We start from the raw sequence: 18,354 nt of genomic DNA, 5'->3' as shown, positions 1-18,354 counted from the left end.
ATGCATTATAACTCACCAATAATGCACCCTAACTCACATGCAACTTATGCTATCTTCCAAAACAGTATACCCCACCCCCCTTTTCTCTCTCCTACACTCTCCCATGATCCAAATATCCCCCTCTCTCTCTAAAATTCGAAATCTCTCTTGTCTTGTAGCCAGATGGCCTCCCCCACACTCACACACACTCAGTTTCACTGAAAAAGGTGCCCACAGACCCATCCCCACCCAGTGGTTACCTGATTTTCTTGTGTTCACACACATCTGCACACAGATTCACCTCTTAACACACTCCCCTCTCTCCCCTCTTGTAATTACTTTATTCTCCATGTCACCTCTCACTTTTTTTCATCAACCCATCTCTCTCTCTCTTAGTCTCTCTCTCATGAGACTGCTGTTCTGGCACATATACACACAGCCAGACAAGTGGGGCCCACAGTCACATGGTTTGTGTAGATAATGATTTCTTCATTTCTAAATTCTAGAATTTCTCCCCCCTCCTACCCTATATAAAGAGGGGTCACTATCACACTAAACACACACAACATCACCAAAGAATACACTATGTACTGTGTGTGCCTAGTGCACACACACACACCCACACCATCACCATCACAGCAATCACCATGCTTGTCTTGAGCATGACCTCTACACCCTTGGCTATGGAAGATGAAGGGCAACTAAATGAAGGATGATGGCCATAACCCTCGTGCGAGTCTTCGCCATCAACTCCCACCTATCCGCCATGTGCTCTACCACTCTCTCCCTTCTCATTCCCCTACTCTATGCTCCCCATTTCATCGCCTTATTCTCTAAATAAAGCTTGAGGTTTTGTGAGTATGTTTTCTTGCAATGTTTTGCCCATGTGAGGTGTGCGGAATCGCCACCTAACCTTGTGTTTGGAGTGAGCTTGTGTATGTGTGAAGGGTGTGCGGATTCGCCATCCTTTTGTGGTGCCTAAGTACTAAGCCGCTATACCCCCTCCCTCTCTCTCTCTCTCTCTCTCTCTCTCTCTCTGTCTCACTCAATCTCATTCCCTTTCCTCTTCATCATTACTCCCAAGCATCCATCTCTCTTGGATGAAAACTTTGTTATGGTGGTGTGTTGTTTGCGTCCTAGCTGCTGAAGCTAGGTGGTGCCCCCTGTTTGCTTTACCGTGACAGGCTCGAGGCGTGCCATTCGGTCCCCGGTGTTTTAGAGGCCGTCGGGGTTCGGGGTTTGCTTTGCTCCCGTCAGTAGCTGTGAGAGATACCATGCAGCATCACCAGCCACCCCACATGAAAACACCACCATGTAATAACAACACTAGTCATAGCTGCAAAGTAGATCACATTCCCGACCATTTCCACATAAAACCAGCAAGAGCATAGGTCGTCCAAGCTCAGCAGGCCAACCTCCCATCCCAACTTTCCACAAATCTCAAAAGAAACCATAGTGCACAACAAATGAAACCTTGTACCTGCATCACAATGTCGATAGGTAGGATCTGACATCTCTTCTTCAAGAACCACCATGTAAGGCAAGGCGAGAAAGTTTCCTTCCACCAAGAAGGGTGGGAGACGCCAAACCCCTGGAGAAAAAATATTACTTGCATATGGGCTCCTCACGCCCCTAGGAGGGGGACAGGCAGCCAAGGGCTCCCCTCCCAAAGTACCTTTTGCCTACAAATCCACAACAGAACCTTGATCCCCTGCAACCAAACTGGACCAAGCATCTGACACCCATGCAACCCCCAAACAGCCTGCCAAGAGGGCCCCCACCCATCACAGGATAGCACAGGTTGTTGTGCAAAGAACAAAGGCTAGGACAAGGAGCCTGCTTTGATCGCGTTGTAGAGAGCAGTCTCATTCCTTAAAAGGACCAACCACACTCATGGGGTTTAAAAAAAAAAGAGGTATGATTTAGAAACTTAAAAACAAGGTGAAGACTTCAAAATGGCCTCAAGAAGACAACATTTTTTGTTGTAATAAATTTAGTGATTATTAGAACTCATTTGACATGTTAATGGAGCAGTGTTCAAAAAAAAAAGTATCTCAGCTTAATATCATGTCGTTTTCAATTTTATAAATGTCGGTTGAGAGCAAGGGGAAAAGGAGAAATTCCATCCCAAAATAGAGAAAAATAGTGTAAAACATTAGGGAAAATTTTGACTCACAAAGGGGCCTTATAAGGAGTTTGATTTCCTCTCTCATGTCCAAAACGGACGTGCGGTAAAAATTTTGCAAATCAACTCTAAACTTGGCGGAGATTTGACAGTTAGAATCTACTCTTCAAGCTCTTTCTATTGATATATAGCACGCCATGAGATTCCTCATATTTTGAAAGATTCTATTTTTGATTCTCTAGATTCTAGACGGAGTTGTCACATCACAAGAGAATCAAAAATAGAATCTTTCAAAATATGAGGAATCTCATGGCGTGCTATATATCATTAGAAAGAGCTTGAAGAGGAGATTCTAACTGCCAAATCTCCGCCAAGTTTAGAGTTGATTTGCAAAAAATTTTACCGCACGCCCGTTTTGGACATGAGAGAGAAAGTCAAACTCCTTATAAGGCCCCTTTGTGAGTCCAAATTTTGCCCTAATGAACTGAAAAATAAATCTAATGTTGGCAAATTCAAGAAATGGAATTTTGTATGTTTGGAAAAAAAATAATCTGAGCACTTTAATGGAGAGAGATTAGATAGATAGAGAGAGAGAGAGAGAGAGAGAGAGAGAGAGAGAGAGAGAGAGAGAGATGCACATGTACACACACACACTCACTTTCATAATGAAAATATTCAAATGAGTATAGTAAGGCTTTATTACAAAGAAAACTTAAAGGGTCATGATTGCTAGCACATTTGTAACGTTCTTTCTCATTTATGTGTGTGTGTGAGAGAGAGAGTGGGAAATACCATTTAACATTGCATACCACCAATTCAAAAAAATACTTCATATTTTATTAAGCAAGCCATGATGTGAACAAGCAACTAGTAAAATTATATGGTGTGAGAGTTTGTATCAATAACTTGAAATGTCAACAATCAAAGTTAATGTGATGTTGACCATTGGATGGTGAGAGGTTTGCACGTTTTCTCTACCATCTCTCCCACTCTCCTATGGCCTTCTTCATGCCAATAAAATTTAGAAATAGAGTGGAAAATTGGTTTATTATAACCTTGGAAAATCTACAAATATGGGATCTTGCATGTGATATAGTAGCATGTACTCTAGAGCTACCTCATATAACATTTGTTCAAAATGATTTGGCTTACCTTAAATGTTATTTTGGCTTTAAAGTATCAAAAATATTATTTTGGCATTCTAAAAGAAACCCTTAGTGTTATGTTGAGTTAGGGAGAATTTCATTGTTTTCAGTGCATGATGGAGACTTACATTCCATTTCACATCCTTACATTTCTTTACTTTTCTTGAATTCTATTGTTTTAGAATGCTAAAGTGAAGCTTCACCTTGCATAATTTTAGTAAATTTTACACCCACATCCACATATGTGTGTTTTTTTTTAATTCTATTGTTTTAGAATGCTCAAGTGAAGCTTCACCTTGCATAATTTTAGTAAATTTTACATACACACCCACATAAGTGTGTTTTTTTTTATATTCTATTGTTTTAGAATGCTAAAGTGAAACTTCACTTTGCATAATTCTAATAAATTCTATACACACACATATATATTAATTAGTTCTTTTTATTTCACCTTTCATTTCACATCTTCACATGGCTTTACATTTCTTGCATTTTATACCTTGATTCCAATCAGTGTTAACGTTCGAGAAAGTCTCTTTTATTAAGCGGTTGATCGAGTTTTTTCCTCACAAAGAAAAAAACCGGAAATAGTAGCAGGAATTTTGAGATTTGTAAAATTTTTGAACGAATTTGTCACATATTTCATCGATTTTTCTTCCGTTTTCCATGGCTTACAACTAGCTAGTCTCGATTTTCAATCGGCTCAAGACTAAGCTGAGGCAATCCTTTCCCAAACACTGATACCAGTTTAATTCAACCTAACAATTTTATCACTTTCTTATTGTTTTTGAAAGCCGTCGTGACCCTTTCACTTGATTGAACTATATAAGTAGTGCTTAGTAAAGGGTTGAATTTTGGGTGTATCTTTGGGTCATTGGAAAAAGCTTGGGATTAATGCCACATGGCAAGCTAATGATAGTAAACTTTTTTGGCTTTCTAAAAGAAACCCTTAATGTTGTGTTGGGTTACGAAAGACTTTTATTGTTTTCAGTGCATGATGGAGACTTATCTTTAATTTCACATCCTGACATGTCTTTACTTTTTTTGCATTCTATTGTTTTAGAATGCTAAAGTGAAGCTTCACCTTGCATAATTTTAGTATATTTTACACACACACACTATGTTTTTTTTGTGCATTCTATTGTTTTAGAATGCTAAAATGAAGCTTCACCTTTTATAATTATAATAAATTCTATACACACCACACATATATTAATTAGTTCTTTTTATTTCACCTTTCATTTCACAACTTCACATGGCTTTACATTTCTTGCATTTTATAGCTTGATTCCAGTTAATGTTAACGTTTGAGAAAGTCTCTTTTATTAAGTGACTGTTGATCGAGTTTTCTCCTCACAAAGAAGAAAACCGAAAATACTAGCAGAAATTTTGAGATTTGTAGAATTTTTGGACGACTTTCTCACATATTTCATTAGTTTTTCTTTCGTTTTCCATGGTTTGCAGCTAGCTAGTCTCGATTTTCAATCGGCTCAAGACTAAACTTAGGCAATCGTTTCCCAAATGTTGATACCAATTTAATTCAATCTAACAATTTTATCACTTTCTTATTGTTTTTGAAAGCCTTCGTGACCCTTTCACTTGCTATTTCATCTTTCATTTCACTTCCTCACATGGCTTGACTTCTCTTGTATTCTATTCCTTTATAATGATAAAGTGAAGCTTCACCTTCCATAATTCTAGTAAGTTCTATACATGTACATATACCTATACACACACACACACACACACATACACAATATAAAATAAGTAAATATACAATATATGTTAATGAGTTCTTTTTATTTTATATGTAAATTTATTTATCTATATTTACACACACACACACACACACACACACACACACACACACACACACATATATATATATAGATATAAAATGAGCAAACCATGGTATAGAGAAGGAAAATCGGTGCAATGATGTCAAAACTTAGCTCAAAAACCCTATAAATTTCAAAGAAATTGCTAGTATTTTAGGTTTGCTTCTTTGCGAGGAACACTCAATCACTTAAAAAAAGAGACACTCCCGAACACTGCTTCACCGTATTAAATTCTAGTTAAACTCAACCTAATGATTTTAACACTTTCTTATTGTTTTAGAAATCCATCGTGGCCCTTTCACTTGTTTTGTAGAACTCACAATAGTGAATGGTATTGTATTATTAATAACCAAAAAAATACAAGACTTGCCTTTCTCACAAGCTAAGTGAGGGCACCACATGACCGACAATCCTTATCACTGAGAAACAAGGTCTTTGATGCCACAACCAATGAGGGCTATGCCACAGCCACCATAGTCTCCAAGGCCCCATGCACATCAACCACACCACTGACGAGCAATACAACAAAAACACTTCACATCACAAGAGATCCATCAAGTTGCAGATGAGCATGCTATGAGAGAGCCAATCCCCATTAGAAAGATAAACTCGAAGACATCGACAAAGTTGTCTCTGCCCACCTATGACCATGCCTCCGAGGACAATCAAAATGAACCAGCCGCCATCAAAATCCAACAGCCCTTTGTCATTGCCACCTCGCTTGCTCACGTAATCACGAGCACACCAAGAGAATTCACGTTCCCACAAAGCACCCAAGTGCTCTAGAGTGTTTTAAACATATGTTGTATGAGGGCATTTCTCCAAACAAAGTGACCTAGGTCTGCATCGTGCAAGACATGAATGTTTAAAAATTGAACTCAACAAGTGCTTATACTCAGAACATGACGACTGTAGGACTTGAGGGTGTGTGAGTGAGTGAGCGAGTAAGCGACCTAGGTCTGCATCTTGCAAGACATGAATGTTTAAAAATTGAACTCAACAAGTGCTTATACTCAGGACATGATGACTGTAGGACTTGAGGGTGTGTGAGTGAGCGAGCGAGTGTGTGTGTGGGTGGGTGTGTGTGTGTGTGTTGTGATTTGCTTTGCACATCAAGGAGACAGAGTTGGGAAGCTCTAGGTGGAGCAATAGTAGGGGTGATGTCCCAGCTACTATCGAGTTGCTGGGGAGTGCGCACCTCTTGCTACAGTATGGCCAACTTGTGTTTTGGGGTGGATGGTGCAAACCAAAAGGGGTAGAGAATGGACACTTAGTGTCCATTCCTCATAATACCTGCAGCCCATTGGCGACTAGCGCATGTTGGGAGCCATTAGGGAGCAGGTATTATGAGAGTGTGGACACTAATTGTCCATTCCAAACGTCAAGCATCGTTGGGAGGCAAGCCGAGATGATCTGATGTTGACGAAGGTTGCAGAGCTACACATAGGTTCTCACCTGCCGCTAGGCCAACACAGGGTACAGTTCAGAGGACACCTGCTAGCATAGAGAAGATTACATATGCTGACGGGGCTTACGATCATTAGCGATGAGAACTAACCACTTGATAATTAATTATGGCTGCTGACGAGGCTCACAATCATTGGGAATGATTGAGAGGGTGTTGTTGGATTATGAAGCCTGTTGACATGTCATCAATCTGTCGGCTGCAACAATGATTCCGCTCTAGAAAAGATAGTTGATGAAGGGCCAGGATGCACTACCCGCCCACGACCAACGACCTTGACGGGGGTGGAAAGCAATACATATGCAAATGGCAACTGTCAAATGGGGGAGGAAAGGAGAGAGCGGTTGGTCATGCATTGTCATGCAAGTGATGTGTGTGTGTGTGTGTGTGTGTTGGGGGGGGCGGGGGGTTGGTGGCTTTTGCTTAGAAAAGTGGGAGAGAGAAGAGATTCTTGTTGATAAAACTAAAATCCAAAAGAGGAACAATAAACATGACACGATACTTTCACATGCTAAAATATACCTTACACAACAAGCGAAAATGTATACAATTTTTTGGGGAATTAAAAGACCTTACTCTCACATGCTAAAATATTCCTTACACAACAAGCAAAAAATGTATACAATCTTTTGGGAAATTAATAGAGCTAAGTTAAGCATACATTTGACTTGCTAAAGGAATTAGTATCCATATGGGAGAAGATCTTCAAATTTGTTTGCTTGACATATCTCCCTTGGTAGATTAATAGAGCTAAGTTAAGCATACATTTGACTTGCTAAAGGCATTAGTATCCATATGGATGAAGATCTTCAAATTTGTTTGCTTGACATATGTCCATGTAAAAATTGTCAATATGTCCATGTAAAAATTGAAGAGAAAGAAAGCATTTCCTTTCACATGCTATTTCTCAAAGTTGCTTTCATTTTTGGCCTGCAGAAGGGCATAGGGTTTTAGTGGCAAGTTTGTTGCAAATTGTAGGCCGTCCGATGGTTTGTTAGATGGTTGCCACATGTAGCAAGGCCTTTAGGGTTTTTTTATCAAGGGTCATTTGACACATGTGGAATCCCTTTTCGTGTTGCTCTTGGCGAGCTTCGGTCCTTTCTGCTCTGTTGTTGCCAGAGGATGCGGCACACGCGTAGCGGGTGCTGTCCTTGCAAGAAGACCGCTACATAGCAGGTATTTTCCTACCATAGGAAGTAGATGTTGCATACATAGCTTTTTGTTTAATGGAGGGGGGTTTTCAAGGCTCTGGAAGGTGATTGCATTGAAGGGGGTTGCTCTGCAGGCTTACGCGATGAGGACATGGCAGCAAAGCTTTTCCATGCGCTGTTCTACTCGTTTAATGCCGCAGGCGAGCTTCTCAAGGTCTTTGAAGGTGATCGTGCAGCCTGAGATTACGAGGACTGCTCGTGTTGGTCTTTGTGGTTCAGTGCATGTGCTGAATGGAGCACAGGACAATGAGGAGATGTAATTTGCATGTGGTTGTTGTAGTCTATATGACAGGCCAGAAAGCGCAAAAAAATGCTTTGTCATATGTTCTTGCTTCGGGTGTTATCATTATACTGTGTCATGGCAGCAAGTCTGAGAATTTGTTTTGATGTGTGAGCTTTTGAGCTACATTATCCAGTGCAAGATTCTCTGTTTGTCCTGCTTTGTACAAGCTTTTGAGCTACATTACCTAGTGGAAGATTCTCTCTCTGTTTTGCTTTTTCACATGTGTCCTCAAGTCTCAGTTCTTGCTTCGGGTGTTATCATTATACTGTGTCATGGCAGCAAGTTTGAGAATTTGTTTTGATGTGTGAGCTTTTGAGCTACATTATCCAGTGCAAGATTCTCTGTTCATGTTTGAGCTTTTACCTATCTGTTACTATTCAATTTGTATCTGCTTATATGATGTAATCGTAAATTTAAATCAGTCGAGCATTTGAAAGTGCGCTGTAGATTGGTTTGAGAGTTTATTTCTTGTGTCTGAAAGTACTTGGAATAACATTTCTTTGCAAATCATCTTTACCATCGCATTTGATGATGGCGTTGTTGGTGGCGGTGAAGGGAGTGCAAGCAATGCCTCACCCAACGATGGTGAGAGCATGGACTTCTCTGGAGGTTTGCTTTTTTGACTCGTGCGCTGCTCTTGTGTTGCGTTGTTGGTCTTGGTTTGTCCGTGCTTGTGAGCGTTGTAGTTCAAAAAGTTTGTTGCACTGGTCTTGTTCTCCTGATCTTGCTGCTTGCTTTTTGTTGCGGTTGCAAGTGATGCGCTCGTGATGGTGGTCACGTGTTTGGGTCCAGAAAAGGGCAACAGTAGGGCTGCGGGTGCATGGTCCCTTGCTGACATTATTGGCAGGTCACGCTACAAGGGGCTGGACCCTCATCGCTCCAGTGTGGGATTGGCATCAGGCCGTGAGCTGCCCTGCGTGGAGCCGCAAGCAGCCATCAGGGAGTTGCTCATCTAGGAGCCGAGAGCAGGCTGAGCTTTATTCAGTTGTGTGCCTCAGCGCCTGCATACGCGTTCTGGCCATCTACTCCAGATGCCTGCAGTGGGTTCTGTTACTGTACCGTTGCGCCGAGGTTAGGGGCTGTTTTGCTCAATCGCCTGAACTGTGCAGGGCCAGGGTGATTAAATCTCGTTGACTTTGTGCACATAGGTAGCAGCCCTTTTTGACTGAGGGCTTGTCTCCTTCTTTTGCAATGTAATCTAGTTGTGGAGATGTGTCGAGCTAGACATTTGCTGGATGTGTTTGGCTTATGCTTTGAGACCCGGAGTTGGGTCCGAGGTTTAAGGGATTCTGGATCCCTCTCTGTATTTTGGTACTTGGCTGTCATTTAGGTGTTGTTGGCTACTGTAGACCCGGGCATACTGTTGCTCTCGGGTTCGAGAAGCTCTCGTGTGTTGATCATTGTTGGAGTATTGTGGGTTCCCCGTTGTATCAGACCAGGGGCCGTAATTTGTCTTCACCTTCAGTAGGCTTTGCTCAATCGCATCGAGTACCTCGCTAGGGGGCTTCTTATCAAGAAACTTAGGTGTTCCTAATCGGCATCCATGACTTCGATGGCTGGTGCGTTCAACGTTTCTCCTCGTGAGCATAAGGCTGCAATACAATAGCACGAGCATCACAACAAATCTGGCCTTGACCTCCCAAGATGCTCATTTACTATCATGTTTGAAACTAAATTTGGCTCGCACCATGTTACCTCCTTGCATTTTGTCTGCCCCTCTAGCTCAGGCTCCACTCGCTCGTGCCATCTTGACCGTCGACCAGGTCGTCCAGTGTAGTGCAGGACGGCTCAGGTAAAGGCACAGCCAGCCCTTTGCTTGCATCATGTCTGGCCAGTCAAGCTAGCTTTGGGGGCTCAATGTCCTAAAAAAAATTTCAGTCGAAACTTTGCTCCATGCTTGTCATTGAATGGATAGTTCTCCCGTGTATCAAGTGAGTACAATGATTGTGACCAGGACACCAGTTTTTACTAATGGCTGCTCATCTGCCCAAACTTTCTCGACAACATGCTTGGCCGTTCACTGGTTCACAGGCCGCCTCAGTCGAGGGGAGTTTGACTCCTCCAACCGCACCATACCTGATCTACCGAACCAGGTTTGGAAAGCCCAACTCTTGATGACCAGGATTTGTGAATACTTGACGAACGGACACCTCATCTCGAGTGCCAAATCCGGAAACTGGTGGTTCATTACATCTTCATTGAAGTGGAATTGCACACTCGCCATAATCTGCCCCTGCCTGCAAAGGCGCATGTCCGTTGAGAACAACCCGAAAGGTGCTTCCTCTAGTTTCTTTAACTCTGCATACACCCCACTCGACGACCCTCTGCCTTTGCCAATGATAGCACTAGCATCATGCACATGCAACGACTGTCTCGTATCTCACATGCGCAATCTTTTTATGTTGTGGTTATATCTTTGCTGAGCTGCCTCTACTTCCAACAACTCACAAAGCTCAATAAGCCTAGCCTTGGGCATCAGTCCTTCATTAGCTTTTGGCTTATGCATGTCTACGTATGCTCACATTTGTCCATTGGCTGAGGGGAGTGATTCAATAGACTCGACCTGGCGCTCTTTATGATCATCCTCGCTTGAGTGGCTCACAATCTTGCTACCTGGCTCGGAGGCCTCCATATACGTTGCCTCTCGTGCAGAAGCTCATGATGTTATGCATTGTATGGAAAACATTGAGAGACTTCGTTTTTCTGCATGAGAAAATTTCTAAATCTTCTTGTGTATGTAACCTGGCGAGGGCTTTGAAACGTGACATTTTCCAAGATTAAATAACTTGTTTGCTTGCTCATCCAAAAAGAAATCATATTTGGCGCAAGCTTGTTCGCCTCCTTTCAAGAAATTCGTTCCCGTGCCTCGTTCTCGCTTTCCTTTTACAAGTGTGCTACTCCTAGGATGTTTTTTGCGCCCTCTTTGCTTTGCTCAACTAGTCAATGCTATGGTTAATTGGATGCTTCCTTTTCTTTTCCTCTTGCAGAGCTGCGTAGGTTCGTTGAGTCTCCTCCATGCTTTGCAGGGAAACATTCATCGCACATGGTAGTGTCGAGCTCTGTTGGGTCGCGGCAAGTTCAAGCTTCGAGGAAATCATAGCTGGGAAGAGGTGTAGGCGTGCCTTGCTTCAAGAAATCCCTGCTAGCGATCCCGTTGGCAGTGCAGGTATGGCCGGTGTGCACAATCATTCTTTCTGGTCGAATAGTCTTGACGTGTCTACGATGTTCTTTGCCACAACGCATTTTTGATTGTCGAGTTGCGTTAAGATGGTGCTTTATTTTTTTTTTTGCACGCAAAGGATACTCTCCACCAGGGAAGGAGTGCGCACAAGCACCGTCTTTGTCTCAACAAGAACTTCCTTGGCCAGCTCATGAATTGGGCAAAGCTGCAGCCTCATTTTCTGAAGTTGGCCAATATTTAGCCACTCAGAATGTCGTGGACACCGGCAAGCTACTGGACAAAGGGAAAAGCTTGTTAGTCAAGGAAACCTTGCCGCTATTCAAGATTAGTGATATAGATGAGGATAGTAAAGATTTCTCCATAGAGGGGAAAATCTTGAATTGGTATGGCACATATCGTTCTATCTCCCCTAGGCAAAAGAAAAATGCACGTTACTTCAAGTTCGACATCGTCGATGCCGATTGCATTGACACGATCACGGTCGTCCTTATGGATCCCTTCATTGAGACCTACACCAAGGAGCTCAAGATCAGCTTGTTCGTAAGGATTGACCGTCCTCTTGTGAGGGCTAAAAACCATAATGATGATGGGTCATCTTTGTTCTCCTTGCATGTCAGTGCGTCGACAACCATTCGACCTTGTGACCCATTCCCTGTTTCTTTAGCTTTCTATCATGAGACCAAGATAAGCACATTTCTTGCTGACGCTACAATTTCTGAGACTACTAGCCCACGTCCGCCCTTGGAGACACTGGCGTTTGTTGTCTTGCAAAGCCGTAATTTCCATCAAAGAATAGGCACTACATTTGGGGATTTGGTTGTTGCTGATGGCCCGACCCCAGAAGACAAAGCACTTGTACGTATCAGAAGCATTGGCTTCAGCATTTCTTTCTTTCGATATTAACAGACCTTTTGCCATATGTAGGTCAACTTTGTCAACTCTCGAAAGTATGACTATGATCGAGTCATGGCCCAGATGGCTAGGGAGGACATTGTTATGTTTGTGGCTAGGAATATTGGCCTCTTTGTTGGCAAGGTGCGCACATTGTCTGTTCTGGACGTCACAACTTTGGCCCCCGTGCGAGGATCACGCTTGAAGGAAGAGTTGACCACAACATTTCATAGACAGCGTGAGATTCTCGGCAACAATAGAGAGGTGACTTTGCATGGTTTGCACTCAACCACATAAAGACATCTTTAGTGGTCTTCACACATTTGTTTCTTTTGTAGGTTGTGGGGACTTTGCGCTTTGTGAACTTCAATAGATCTCTCTTGCATTCCCAGGGCTCAGTTTGTGACTCGCCAAAGGTGAAGAAGGTTGAAGGCCGACTGTGTTGCTCTCTTTGCAATAAAGATCACGTCATCAACACGACTCTCACGCTGGAGGCACAGATCCGAAGCAGCATTGACAGACGTGTTGTGGCGGTTCAAATGTCAGAGTCTATGGTGGATCGTCTTCTGGGCTTGCCAACGAGCTTCAAGGAGGTATACACGGAGAGCATTCCAGAGGCGAGGGATATTTTATCGACATCTGTTGTCGAGGGTGTGTTCAAAATTGGCACAAATGGGTCTATGATATCTTTCACTCCTCTGTTGGAAACCTAGATACTTTGAGAGCATCGATTTCCATAGCTTTTGGCCTTTCACTACGAATAACTATGCTTCCTTATCTAGACCCCTCTACAATCAATGAATTAAATTTTGGCTTGTCCATTGTATATCGCGTTTCATAAGAAAATCGTATCTTTCTTTTGAGCCTTGTTGCCGTGGTGTCTCTCCATAACTTGCTCTCTATTCTTCCTTGCTCTCCATCTTTTCAACCTTCCAAAGCACAGACTCTCTCACTCTCTCTCTCTCTCTCTCTCTCTCTCTCTCTCTCTCTCTCTCGTTGTAACACACACACGCAAACGAACACACAAGGTAACTAAATATTTACAATCTTTGCGTGTCTTTCCAATGGCTCACTTGGCCGAACATGATGCCGATACTGTTTTTGCGGCACAATTTCCAAACAATTTAGACGTCTTCCTCGCGCTACACCATCTCCGAAACTCAACAGGCACACCGCATGACCTTAGATCGAATTTGCTCAATGACTTGTTTGAGAGCTTCTTGCTTGAAAGACATGTTGTCCCGGGTGCTTGTCTCTTCTTCCGTACTGATGGGTCCACTAGCACAATGACGGTCACAAAATTCTCATCTTTGTATTCAACATGCGCCAACTCACTTGCTCTTAGCCTCGACATGTTAACGGCCTTCGCTCGCTTTACGACTTGTAGGTTAAAAGTGTATTTGAAAAGAAATGGAAGCGTGAGAAAAATCATCTTGGGGATGGCATCGAAACCATTTCTTGTAAAGGGCATTCTGCTTTTTGAAACAAGCAATGGCATCACATACCTTCCCACATTCACAACGTGCTCAAGCCGTGCACGTGTTGGATGGAAAGAAGATGAGGTGGCCACTTTGCATAGGCTATGCTTGTTACATGATGATTTGCCTGATGTTGAGGTGGTCCGCATGTTCCAAGCAAAGCACACACACACGTTGCACACAACCCACGCCGTCAAATGCAAGCTTTCACACTTGAAGAACGAGAGGGGCCTGGTCACTGGTGCTCAAATATGACACACCCATGCCAGGTTGAGTAAGACGATTAAGAAATACAACAAAAGCATCAAGGACAAGCCCATTACATCCTGCGGAAAATGTCGACGCTTGCTATTCCGCCGCCAGCTAACACGTCAGCTTCTGCCTCCAGTTGCGGAATCCACTTCAAGAAAGCAAAGACGCTATGGAGATGTGTATGTCTGTAGCCAATGCAAGAAACACTCGACAAGCGATAGCAATCATCTGTGGAGCTTGCAAGAGACAGGGCTCAATCCAGCGCTTCCCTTTGTGTCAGATCTAAATCCCGTAGAGGCACGCTTGGTCTCCATTCGTATCCCCTTCGCCAAGATACGTGAACTGACATACGAAGGTCAGTACGGGCTTAGAGGTAGCGTTGTCAATGTGCTTGCCAACTTGGAGAAGAGACAGGTTGTCCTGCCTCGCTTCATTGACGATGAGGCTTCTGTCCTTGTGGGCATCAAACGCAAGCTCAAATACGATAGATGTTACCTAAGCGGTGTTGTGCAGCCCCTGCTCACAATGCGTGCAACCACTACGCTATTGTCCACACCACTCTACACGAGAGAAGGTGTCACGATCAATGACAAGTGGCTTGCACACCTTTCAAGTCTAAGTATGCCTCCTACGAATACCGTTGATGCCAATGCGCATGATGTTGAGCTTGAGGATGAACAGACTGATGTCATGCTTCACGGGGTCACCAGTGCGGCAGAGGTTGTCGATTACAGTGGCAAGATTCTTCATGTTGCACCTTGCGAGGGCAATTCACCGTTGAGCATCTTCATGGATGAGTATTGCGAAGAGTTGAGCTTCCCAACTCTTTTCTTTGGGTCCCCTAGAAGATATAGAGAGGCTGCAAGCAAAGATTATCAAACGATTGCAAAGTGGGAGCTCCTGAACGTTGATAGAAGATTCGCCCTGGACATTGAAAATTTATTTTTCAAGTCTATCAAAATCATGTCACAACAAGTTGCTTCCTCTGTTTGGGTGCGAATGCGCAAGGGAAAGCTAGCAGGTGCAACTCTGACTGCAAGGCAAGTTGTACAAGACACAAACATAGAGAGCCTCTCAACTCAAGATTAGGCTTCAAAGACTTCGAGGCACTACGCACATCCCCCAACTACAAGGAAAAGATGAAAAAAAATGTCTTTGCAATGATCCGAAAACTTGGACCGCCCACATTTTTTGTCACGTTCTCCTCCGCAGAGCGAAGATGGAAAGAGCTTCTTGCTGCACTAGAGAAGGTAGTCTTGCTGAGCCAAGAGCCTGAGGAGAGTCTGAGCTCATACCAACGTCGCCTCATTAGTGCCGACCCCATTACAACTGCTCGTTTCTACGTCAACAGGTTCAACACAATGAAACGGTTATTGCGGATTGATTCCTCTATATGTGGCAAAATACAAGATTTCTTTTTCGTCACGGAGTTCCAAAGTCGCGGTAGCCAACATGATCATGGTTTGTTGTGGCTAGAAAATGCTCCATCACTCACAACGCACTCAGATCAAGATATTTTAATGTTTATAGATACCCACATTAGCACAGATGGATCCATCTTGCCCAATGACCTTTCTGAAGCTTACAAGCACAAGCACCATAAGACTTTCCAAAAGAAGAGAAAAAGTTGCCGTTTTGGATTTCCATGTTTTCCCATGCCATACACAACTATTATCCGGCAAGGAATACTTGAGGCAAACATAGCTAGACAAGGTAAGGTTTACTTGCAACAAGTTCGAAGACAACTCAGCCAAATTGATTTACAAAATGCGCCCACATTCGAAGAATGGCTAGAACAAGCACAACTCTCCATGGAACAGTACTTGCTTGCATTGCAAGCAACTATCTCGGGACCCACTATTTTCCTCAAGCGCAAACCAAGCGATATATTCACAAACAACTTTAATAAGTCAATAGATTCTCTTTGGAATGCAAACACAGATATACAGTTCGTGCTAAACGCACATGGAGCTGCGAGCTACTGCACCTCATACATGACAAAAATGGACAACACATTAATAGGAGCAATCAAGGCACAGCTTGATCACTGTGTCGCAAACAATGCAACAACATTGGAGAGACTGCGAAAATTTGGTAGCACAATCCTTAACACACAGCAAATTATTTCACAACAAGCTGCTTACATATGTCTCTCGCTTCCGTTGCATAGCTCCTCTAGAGAATTCATATACATAAATACTAATCCGCCTGAAGAACGTGCTGTCGTTCTCAAAAAAAAGAACGCCTTGCAAAAAATGCACCCCAACACAACAGATATCTTCTCTGCCTCCATCATCGACAAATATGCCTCCAGACCACACTCATTCTTTCCCATGTGCTTGGCCCAGTTCGCTTCCACAACCAAAAATCCCTCCATGCGTGACACGTTGCTGCGGAGGGCACGCATCATACGATACGTTAGATACAATAAAGCCAAAGACCCTGACAACCACTACAGGGAACAATGCCTTCTCTTCCTGCCATGGGCAAGCAATGAGAATGAGCACCTGCTCTAAGGTTCTTCTTGGATCGATGTCTACACTTCGAACATTGACACAGTGAAAAACAATGAATCACAGTTCGTTGTCGAAACAGCTCCACTGGATAGGCTCGCAACAGCCATCGCAACCTCACGCAACACGAGAAGTGTAAGCTCCTTGAACGATTTCGACAATGCCAACGTGATGATCAACACCCCATCAAAGCAACCGGCAAAGAAACCATTTTCTTTACATTTTTCCAAACATATTGGCATGACCAATGAGGATTTCCACGCATCAATAAAGAAGCTAAACCCACAACAGCGACTCATCCTCGATGACGTCATGCTCAAAAAACGCATAGCACCGTCAGAAAAGATACATCTCTTCCTCACAGGTGGAGCAGGCACTGGAAAAACATTCACGTTGCTCTTGCTAGTCGAAGCCCTCATTCGTTTCTACACACATAAGTCAGGCCACAATCTTGACTTTCCTAAGGCACTCCTAATGGCATATACAGGCAAGGCAGCATTCAACATTGGTGGCACGACTATACACTCAGCTTTACATTTGCCTTTGATAACTACGACACAGACAATTCTTGGAGCAGAAAAGCTAGATGCATTGTCCTTACTTTATCAAGATTTGGAGCTTGTAGTGTTTGATGAAGTCTCCTTGATAGGATCAAGTGTCTTATCATTGGCTGACTCATGTCTTCGTGCCATCAAGAGAAAACATGGCCAGCCTTTTGGTGGCCTTGATGTCATACTTTGTGGTGACCTCTGCCAAGCTAGCCCAGTCAAAGACTCCTGGATATTCACAAGCAAGCAACCTCTTCTAGAGGCGGTTGCACCTTCGTACTGGCATGAATTCCCTAAGTGCTACGAACTAACGACGACAATGAGACAAACAGATGGACAGTTTATAGAAGTCCTCAACCGAATGAGAATTGGCTCACACACCATCAGCAACCTTGATTACATTAACAGCTCCTTCCACAAAGAGTTACTTGCTGACATAACCATATCACACCTATTCTACTCTAACAAGGCAAAGGATGAACACAATGAAAAGGTCTTTGCACAATTGCCCGGTGAGCCACACATATTCAAAGCGATTGACAAGCGTGCCGCTTCATGCAACAAAACAATAGCAATTCCATTAGATGCCAGACAAACTGTGGGTCTCCAAGCAACATTGCGCCTAAAGCCAGGCCTAGTGGTTGAGCTATGCGTTGGAAATCTGGACATTCTCGACGGCCTCGTCAACGGTGCAGAAGGCATCTACAAGCTGTACACTACATTCTCCGACATGACATGCCTCTGGATTCATTTCACCAACCCTAGCATAGGGCAAAAACAAAGGTATGACCACCGTCATCTTCGCAACCCACTCACAATGCCTAATTGGATGCCAATTCTACGCATCGCACGCAAATTCCAAATTGGCAAGAACTACTTCAACGCCCTCACACGCAAGCAATTCCCAGTTCAGCTTGCCGCAGCCCGCACAATTCACCGATCACTAGGGCTTACACTCAACACACTAGCTTTCAACCCCAAAGGAATTAGGTCTCACGGCCTCGCATACACTGCTCTCACACGAATTCGTGACACTGCAAATCTATATTTGATAGAGAGCTTGCTACCCTGCAACATTCACACCAATGCATCTGTCCTTAAAGAACTCCACAAGTTGCGAACAGAAGCAGCTTATTCCCCCATCCAGAAGTAGCTGCATCTTCACCAAGATACACATTACATTGTGCAATCACTAAACATCGTCTCCCTTGGAAAGCATGCAAACAATATCATCCAAGACAAAAGCCTAATGGCCTCCGACATCCTCTGCCTACAAGAGACTCGACAACATACGACAACCATTCCAGGCTTCCGTAGCATATCCTCAACACAACTACACGGCATCTCCATTCTCCATAAAAACAACCTAATACCTACACAAATACGCATCTACATAAATCAAACACTTCAAACAATCCATGCTACTTTCCACTGCACCAACAAGT

General features: G+C 43.3%; 1 protein-coding gene and 3 pseudogenes across 1 annotated transcript; all 4 read left to right on the top strand.

Annotated features, from left to right (window-relative positions):
* The first annotated feature begins 7,607 nt into the window (after positions 1 to 7,607).
* Positions 7,608 to 9,166, top strand: LOC147464245 (uncharacterized; annotated as a pseudogene).
* Positions 9,167 to 10,951: 1,785 nt separating this feature from the next.
* Positions 10,952 to 11,525, top strand: LOC147464244 (uncharacterized; annotated as a pseudogene).
* A 1,826-nt stretch (positions 11,526 to 13,351) lies between these two features.
* On the top strand, positions 13,352 to 14,937 carry LOC147464243 (uncharacterized; annotated as a pseudogene).
* Positions 14,938 to 16,601: 1,664 nt separating this feature from the next.
* On the top strand, positions 16,602 to 18,062 carry LOC147464242 (uncharacterized). Its single transcript, XM_086525154.1, has one exon. It carries the CDS (start codon positions 16,602 to 16,604, stop codon positions 18,060 to 18,062), a length of 1,461 nt encoding a protein of 486 aa, XP_086381280.1.
* Positions 18,063 to 18,354: the final 292 nt, after the last annotated feature.

This window comes from Adiantum capillus-veneris, chromosome 1, assembly GCF_014529385.1.
Source record: "Adiantum capillus-veneris isolate H3 chromosome 1, ASM1452938v2, whole genome shotgun sequence".
Classification (NCBI taxonomy): domain Eukaryota; kingdom Viridiplantae; phylum Streptophyta; class Polypodiopsida; order Polypodiales; family Pteridaceae; genus Adiantum; species Adiantum capillus-veneris.
This window is presented reverse-complemented; position numbering and strand designations above follow the sequence as displayed.

Coding starts and splice junctions, on each gene's coding strand:
- LOC147464242 (XM_086525154.1), top strand. CDS start 16,602: ATGACCAATGAGGATTTCCACGCATCAATAAAGAAGCTAAACCCACAA.